At 51.4% G+C, this 9,488-nt stretch overlaps 1 protein-coding gene across 1 annotated transcript in view; it reads right to left on the minus strand.

The window, feature by feature from the left end:
- The window catches only part of lamc3 (laminin, gamma 3), a 183,066-nt gene that overhangs the window by 49,550 nt on the left and 124,028 nt on the right, over nucleotides 1-9,488 (minus strand). The window contains 1 exon segment of the mRNA XM_084324803.1: nucleotides 9,230-9,487. Within this exon segment, the coding sequence (XP_084180929.1) occupies nucleotides 9,230-9,487 (258 nt within the window).

A 9,488-nucleotide genomic window follows, 5' to 3' on the forward strand; every position in this document is an offset into this window, starting at 1 on the left:
CACCAGTGAGAGTCCTCGCTGCCAGGTGAAAAGAGGCTGCTGGCTGTCTCCTATGTATCGGAGGAAGCATGTGATAGACTTCAGGGCTCCCTAGATCGACCAGTGGGGGGCACATGTGCGCAACGACCAGGAAGGGGAGGGGGGAATTGGCATAACGACTAAAATTGGGATGGGAGGAAAATACAGAAAAATAGGAGGAGAAAAAGATAAAAAAAATAATATAATAGAATAGAATAGAATAGAGTAGAATATAGTAGAATAGAGTAGAATAGAGTAGCATAGAATATAATAGAATATAGTAGAGTAGAATATAGTCGAATATAATAGAATAGAATAGAATAGAATAGAATAGAATAGAATAGAATAGAAATCCTTTATTTATCCAGAGGGAAATTCAGCACCACAAATCACTCAGTAAACAGTAAACATTTAGGTAGTCAAAAACGAATAAGATAGAAATAAGAATAAAGAATAAAATATGGTCCGGGATATACATTCTGGTATGTACAGTATACATTCTACATTTGCACTCTGGTTGGATGCCAAACTTATCTCCGTTGTACTGTACTTGTGCCGTATAATGACACTAGATTTGAATCTAATCTAATCTAATCTAATCTAATCTAAATGATAATAATAACCGTGAACCGTCAATGACTCATCTCTCTGCCCAACGTTTCATCGCGGCTGAAATGGGAGTCTCCTCTCAGGGCTCCACCTCTCTCTCCTACGCCCCTGGGCCCTGGCAGAGAGGGGCAGACGGAGCCTCCATCACCGGTGCTGTGTGTGTGTGTGTGTGTGTGTGTGTGTGTGTGTGTGTGTGTGTGTGTGTGTGTGTGTGTGTGTGTGTGTGTGTGTGTGTGTGTGTGTGTGTGTGTGTGTGTGTGTGTGTGTGTGTGTGTGTGTGTGTGTGTGTGTGTGTGTGGGACGGAGGCAGACACCTCCTGGCAGACAGACAGACACCTCCATCTATTTAGCTGAATAGTGTCGACGGCGCGTCGGCCGTAATTCTCCGGACCGGGCCGTAACTCAAGAGAGCGAGACGGAGGAGGAGAGGAGCGCAGCGCCGGGGGAAGACTCATGGATGTCGGGTCGTTTGGAGCTCAGCCCGGGGCTGCCTGCCCCCCAGGGGACTCTATACGGGGGGACACCGGGGGATGGAGACGTCTCGTCTCCGCGGCGTTTATCTGTCTCGTGTGTCCTCTCTCTCTCTGTCTCTTTTCTCCTTCTTTCGTCGCCCGGACTTTTCCCCACCCGCGTTTACACCCTCCCTCCTCACTCCTCTAGTAAGCCTCTACTCTACGTCTTTTTTTTTTATCCACTTTTTCTCCCATTTTTTTCTATATTTTCTCCCATCCCAATTTCGTATCATCCAATTCAACCCTCCCCTGTCACGAACGCTGTTTCTTGCCTCCCACAAGCCGGCTGCAATGTGGACTAAGTCATACATAGCACAAGTCCCCTCCGGTACTTGAGGTAACAGCCGTCGCATCTTTTCACCTGCGCAGCTCGATATCTCAGTGGCGAGGAGTAACGCGTGGGAGGATCACGCTGCCCCCGACACTTCCTGATTCTACTGCGCAGGCGCACCAACCGACCTGTAGGAGTCGCTGTCCACAACGCCCGATCCCCACCCTTCAGTTTCCCTCCCCGTAATACGGCCAATGTGTATTAGTACGGACGACCAGCTAAACTGAAAGCAAATGTGGAGCGCTGGGCTCGAACAGGCAAGCCCAGCGTCTCCAGATTTCGTGGCGAGCGCCTTGCCCACTACGCCACGTAGCCGCCCTGCCTCTACTCTACGTCTTACTCCTATATTGAGACTCTCTCTCTCTCTCTCTCTCTCTCCCTCTCTCTCCCTCTCCCTCCCTCTCTTCTATCTCTCCTGCTCCCTCTTTCCCGACGCCAATCCATCTCCCCTGACCATAGTCGGAACCGGGGGTTGGAGCGGCAAGTAGCGTATCGCGTGTAACCGGATTACGGTACTTTAAATGGTGTTAAAACCCGTTGGGAGTGGTCCCACGCGTGGATAGTGAGATATGGGACTTATACTGCGTGACCTTCTTTACCGCGATGACATTTAACTTTGCTGCGTGGCCAAAGTTATTTATGCATTTTGCACCCTTCCTTCACAGAGGGAGGAGGGAGGAGCCACGGCACGCTTATCCAGTTGTTTTGTAACGTATTTAGTAACTTGTGTAGAAGACGACAGAAAGGCAGCCTTTGGTCGAGAAGAAAGGTAAAACAAATTCATTCTCACTTGATGTTCTCAAATCAATGAGTAATCGTGTTTTCAATATCAATCAAAATGAAATAATGTTGCCATAATGGAGCAGCGTGCGTGCTGTCTCCTTTTTCTTTGTACTAAATATATAAATCCCTGTGTGAGGCATATTGTATTAATAATAGATACACTCAATAAACTCCAGAACAACCCTGTGACTCTGCCTCTGTGTCTCTCTGTTCTCCAGCCCTCGAGGTGAACTCTTCACTGCTCAACCAAGCCACTGATCATATCAGTACTAATCAATCACAACGGTAACTGTAATCAGTTGCAGTTACAGAGAGAGAAAAGCACAGTAAGGGGGAGACGACAGATGCTTTTGACAAAGCAAGGTATTACTTCTTGGAAAACACATTATTATAAAAAAAAATTACAAATCTTTTTCCCCCTTTCTTTTTCCGTTTTTCTCCCATCCCAATGTTAGTCGTTATGCCAATTCCCAATCCCCTTCCTGGTCGTTGCGCACTCTACCCCCTACCGTCGGTCCGGGAGGGCGGAGACTATCACGTGCTTCCTCCGACACATGTGTAGCCAGCCCACCGCTTCTTTTCACCTGGCAGCGCGGACTCTCACTGGGAGAGTGTAACGTGTGGAAGGATCGCACTACCTCTCCCAGATCCTTCCCTTGCTGTGCAGGCCCCCCGACCGAACTGTAGGAGTCGCTGTTTACAACGGCCAGGACCCACCCTCGCCGGCTTCCCACCCGCTAACACTGCCAACTGTGTCAGTATGGACGGTCGGCCAAGCCGGAGGCACCACAGCCGGATTCGATCCCACTGGCTCTGTGGTGGTAGACAGACGCTTAGTCCGCTGCGCTACCCGGCCGCCCGGAAAACACATTTCTGACGGTCATTATACACCACTTGAGATAACGTTAACTGTGACTGTAGATGATGATGGTTAATGGTAAATGGACTGCATTTAGATTGCACTTTTATCTAAAGCGCTTTACAACTTATGCCTCACATTAACTGACACATTCAAACGCAGATGGTGGAGGTGGCCATGCAAGGTGCCAACCTGCTCATCAGGAGCAGTTAAAGGGGTTAAGTGTCTTGCTCAAGGACACTGCGACACACACTGCCGGGAGCAGCCGGAATCGAACCAGGAACCTTTCCCAACTACCAGACGACCGCTCTATATCTCCTTAGCCACGGTCACTCCCATGATGATAGTAACCCTCCAATCACGCTGAGTTGGAGTAATCCCAATAGATTACATTACTAATTACAATTGTAAAACAGGTCATCAGTAATCTGTAAAGGATATACGTTTTAAAAATGTAAAATCTATGACGCCTGAATTTCAATATATTTTCTCTTATCTTGTACTTTTTACAAGATACCATGATACTTCCTGCCTAAAGGGACTCTCTAACACTCCGCAGGGCCATGATACTTCCTGCCTAAAGGGACTCTCTAACACTCCGCAGGGCCATGATACTTCCTGCCTAAAGGGACTCTCTAACACTCCTCTGGGGCCATGATACTTCCTGCCTAAAGGGACTCTCTAACACTCCGCAGGGCCATGATACTTCCTGCCTAAAGGGACTCTCTAACACTCCACGGGGGCCATGATACTTCCTGCCTGAAGGGACTCTCTAACACTCTGCAGGGCCATGATACTTCCTGCCTAAAGGGACTCTCTAACACTCCACGGGGGCCATGATACTTCCTGCCTAAAGGGACTCTCTAACACTCTGCAGGGCCATGATACTTCCTGCCTAAAGGGACTCTCTAACACTCCACGGGGCCATGATACTTCCTGCCTAAAGGGACTCTCTAACACTCCACTGGGGCCCATGATACTTCCTGCCTAAAGGGACTCTCTAACACTCCGCGGGGGCCATGATACTTCCTGCCTAAAGGGACTCTCTAACACTCCGCGGGGGCCATGATACTTCCTGCCTAAAGGGACTCTCTAACACTCCGCGGGGGCCATGATACTTCCTGCCTAAAGGGACTCTCTAACACTCCGCAGGGCCATGATACTTCCTGCCTAAAGGGACTCTCCTCGGGGCCATGATACTTCCTGCCTAAAGGGACTCTCTAACACTCCACGGGGGCCATGATACTTCCTGCCTAAAGGGACTCTCTAACACTCCGTGGGGCCATGATACTTCCTGCCTAAAGGGACTCTCTAACACTCCACAGGGCCATGATACTTCCTGCCTAAAGGGACTCTCTAACACTCCGCAGGGCCATGATACTTCCTGCCTAAAGGGACTCTCTAACACTCCGCAGGGGCCATGATACTTCCTGCCTAAAGGGACTCTCTAACACTCCGCGGGGGCCATGATACTTCCTGCCTAAAGGGACTCTCTAACACTCCGCGGAGGCCATGATACTTCCTGCCTAAAGGGACTCTCTAACACTCCTCTGGGGCCATGATACTTCCTGCCTAAAGGGACTCTCTAACACTCCTCTGGGGCCATGATACTTCCTGCCTAAAGGGACTCTCTAACACTCCATGGGGCCATGATACTTCCTGCCTAAAGGGACTCTCTAACACTCCATGGGGCCATGATACTTCCTGCCTAAAGGGACTCTCTAACACTCCGCAGGGCCATGATACTTCCTGCCTAAAGGGACTCTCTAACACTCCGCGGGGGCCATGATACTTCCTGCCTAAAGGGACTCTCTAACACTCTGCTGGGCCATGATACTTCCTGCCTAAAGGGACTCTCTAACACTCCTCTGGGGCCATGATACTTCCTGCCTAAAGGGACTCTCTAACACTCCGCAGGGGCCATGATACTTCCTGCCTAAAGGGACTCTCTAACACTCCGCGGGGGCCATGATACTTCCTGCCTAAAGGGACTCTCTAACACTCTGCAGGGCCATGATACTTCCTGCCTAAAGGGACTCTCTAACACTCCGTGGGGCCATGATACTTCCTGCCTAAAGGGACTCTCTAACACTCCGCGGGGCCATGATACTTCCTGCCTAAAGGGACTCTCTAACACTCCTCTGGGGCCATGATACTTCCTGCCTAAAGGGACTCTCTAACACTCCTCTGGGGCCATGATACTTCCTGCCTAAAGGGACTCTCTAACACTCCGCGGGGGCCATGATACTTCCTGCCTAAAGGGACTCTCTAACACTCCACAAGGCCATGATACTTCCTGCCTAACGGGACTCTCTAACACTCCTCGGGGCCATGATACTTCCTGCCTAAAGGGACTCTCTAACACTCCGCGGGGGCCATGATACTTCCTGCCTAAAGGGGCTCTCTAACACTCCGCGGTGCCATGATACTTCCTGCCTAAAGGGACTCTCTAACACTCCTCGGGGCCATGATACTTCCTGTCTAAAGGGACTCTCTAACACTCCTCGGGGGCCATGATACTTCCTGCCTAAAGGGCCTCTCTAACACTCCGCGGGGCCATGATACTTCCTGCCTAAAGGGACTCTCTAACACTCCTCTGGGGCCATGATACTTCCTGCCTAAAGGGACTCTCTAACACTCCTCTGGGGCCATGATACTTCCTGCCTAAAGGGACTCTCTAACACTCCGCGGGGGCCATGATACTTCCTGCCTAAAGGGACTCTCTAACACTCCACAAGGCCATGATACTTCCTGCCTAACGGGACTCTCTAACACTCCTCGGGGCCATGATACTTCCTGCCTAAAGGGACTCTCTAACACTCCGCGGGGGCCATGATACTTCCTGCCTAAAGGGGCTCTCTAACACTCCGCGGTGCCATGATACTTCCTGCCTAAAGGGACTCTCTAACACTCCTCGGGGCCATGATACTTCCTGTCTAAAGGGACTCTCTAACACTCCTCGGGGGCCATGATACTTCCTGCCTAAAGGGACTCTCTAACACTCCGCGGGGGCCATGATACTTCCTGCCTAAAGGGACTCTCTAACACTCCTCTGGGGCCATGATACTTCCTGCCTAAAGGGACTCTCTAACACTCCTCTGGGGCCATGATACTTCCTGCCTAAAGGGACTCTCTAACACTCCGCGGGGGCCATGATACTTCCTGCTTAAAGGGACTCTCTAACACTCCGCGGGGGCCATGATACTTCCTGCCTAAAGGGACTCTCTAACACTCCGCAGGGCCATGATACTTCCTACCTAAAGGGACTCTCTAACACTCCGCAGGGCCATGATACTTCCTGCCTAAAGGGACTCTCTAACACTCCTCTGGGGCCATGATACTTCCTGCCTAAAGGGACTCTCTAACACTCCGCGGGGCCATGATACTTCCTGCCTAAAGGGACTCTCTAACACTCCGCGGGGGCCATGATACTTCCTGCCTAAAGGGACTCTCTAACACTCCGCAGGGCCATGATACTTCCTGCCTAAAGGGACTCTCTAACACTCCGCGGGGGCCATGATACTTCCTGCCTAAAGGGACTCTCTAACACTCCGCAGGGCCATGATACTTCCTGCCTAAAGGGACTCTCTAACACTCCACGGGGCCATGATACTTCCTGCCTAAAGGGACTCTCTAACACTCCGCAGGGCCATGATACTTCCTGCCTGAAGGGACTCTCTAACACTCCGCAGGGCCATGATACTTCCTGCCTAAAGGGACTCTCTAACACTCCGCGGGGGCCATGATACTTCCTGCCTAAAGGGACTTTCTAACACTCCACGGGGCCATGATACTTCCTGCCTAAAGGGACTCTCTAACACTCCTCTGGGGCCATGATACTTCCTGCCTAAAGGGACTCTCTAACACTCCTCGGGGCCATGATACTTCCTGCCTAAAGGGACTCTCTAACACTCCACAGGGCCATGATACTTCCTGCCTAAAGGGACTCTCTAACACTCCACGGGGGCCATGATACTTCCTGCCTAAAGGGACTCTCTAACACTCCACGGGGGCCATGATACTTCCTGCCTAAAGGGACTCTCTAACACTCCGCGGGGGCCATGATACTTCCTGCCTAAAAGGACTCTCTAACACTCCATGGGGCCATGATACTTCCTGCCTAAAGGGACTCTCTAACACTCCGCGGGGGCCATGATACTTCCTGCCTAAAGGGACTCTCTAACACTCCGCAGGGGCCATGATACTTCCTGCCTAAAGGGACTCTCTAACACTCCTCTGGGCCATGATACTTCCTGCCTAAAGGGACTCTCTAACACTCCGCGGGGGCCATGATACTTCCTGCCTAAAGGGACTCTCTAACACTCCTCGGGGCCATGATACTTCCTGCCTAAAGGGACTCTCTAACACTCCGCGGGGACCACGATACTTCCTGCCTAAAGGGACTCTCTAACACTCCGCAGGGGCCATGATACTTCCTGCCTGAAGGGACTCTCTAACACTCCGCGGGGGCCATGATACTTCCTGCCTAAAGGGACTCTCTAACACTCCATGGGGCCACGATCGGATTAACTGACGTTACTTAATAAGGACGGGGGCCATTTCCCTCCAAAAGAGTCGCAAACAACCGCCGCGGCGACGGCCTCCGACTCTGCTCAGGCCCCAGCTGCTCCGCTGTGTCTCCATCAGCAGGGAGGACTCTGGGTAAACACAACAATCTGCTTGTCTAAAAGACACTCTGATGCCACTTCAGCAGCACCCTCTCTCCCTCCCTCCCTCCCTCCCTCCCTCCCTCCCTCCCTCCCTCCCTCCCTCCCTCCCTCCCTCCCTCCTCTCTTCTCCTCTCCTCTCCTCTCCCCTCCTCTCCTCTCCTCTCCTCTCCTCTCCTCTCCTCTCCTCTCCCTCCCTCCCTCCCTCCCTCCCTCCCTCCCTCCTCTCCTCCCTGAGAGAGTGCCTTGCCGCTCTGGAGGAGACGCCGTCGTGCCTCCTGTCAGGGAGTAAGGACCTCTGATAGAACTGTCAACCTGCCGGGTGTGCGATCAGTCTGCCACCCACCTGACACGCTACAAAATGTCACACGCAGTTGCACGCGTGAGCGCTTGCACCCACACCTACACGCACACACACACACACCTCTACCACACACACACACACGACAGTGGCTCAGGAGGTAGACTGGCAGCAGCGTGTTGTTGAAGTGTCCTTGAGCAAGACACTTGACCCCTAACTGCTCCCGATGAGCGGGTTGGCACCTCGCATCGTCGGTCACCCATCATCATCACCGTCGGTGTGTGAATGTGTGAGTGAGTGGGTGAATTATGTGAGGCATAAGTTGTGAAGAGCTTTTGGATAAAAGTGATATATAAATGCAGTCCATTTACACGGGCACAGGCACAGGCGCACGCACGCACGCACACACACACACACACACACACACACACACACACACACACACACACACACACACACACACACACACACACACACACACACACACACACACACACACACACACACACACACACACACACACACACACACACACACACACGCACACACACACAACACACACACACACCCATCGACCCATCCATCTACACTCAATGCACACACATCCACATGCACGCACTTACTTTAAACAAACACTCACCTTAACACTCACTTTAGACACTTTAACACTACATCATATTTATTAAAAAGATTTGCACTACATTCATACCGCATTTGCATTTGCACCTTGCCTTACACATTTTTTTACAGTTTTTGTACCTCATTGTCTGCATTTTGTACCTCGTTGTCTGCATTTTTACTTCATTGTACTTAGGTTGTACTTTAGTTTGTATATTGTATATTGTATATTGTATAGGGTTATTCCTCTTTTACTTACTTTTTCACTGTATGAAGCACATTCTCAGGGGCTCATACAGAACCAAGCATTTCACTGTAATGTATTTCATACGTGACAAATAAAAAACAAACCTGTGCACACAAACATGCACAGATCTATACATAAATGCAGATATTCAGTGTCAATGGATTAATCCTTTCCACGTGTTATGGTAGACATGCCTTGCTCCAAAGATAATAAAATGTCCACAAATTTCACGGCCAACCCCCCCACCCCCTCCACCCCCACCCAGCTCCCCCTTATTAGCTGACCTTTGCACTTCTGGCCCGCCGCTGTGCCCTCCTCCAGGGCGTCGCCATAGTAACCCCGCTGGCAGCGTTGGCAGTGGTCGCCCTCCGTGTGCCCCAGGCACTTCAGGCAGCGGCCGGTCACATGGTGGCACACGCCCACCGCGTTGGGGTCCACGTTGCCGCTGCAGCCGCACGCCACACACGGCCGCGCAGCCGCTCCCGCCTGCTGCCCAAGGGGGTCGCCGTGGTAACCGTCCTCGCACATCTGACAGCGGGTCCC

Source organism: Notolepis coatsorum (assembly GCF_963971535.1).
Source record: "Notolepis coatsorum genome assembly, chromosome: 11".
Classification (NCBI taxonomy): domain Eukaryota; kingdom Metazoa; phylum Chordata; class Actinopteri; order Aulopiformes; family Paralepididae; genus Notolepis; species Notolepis coatsorum.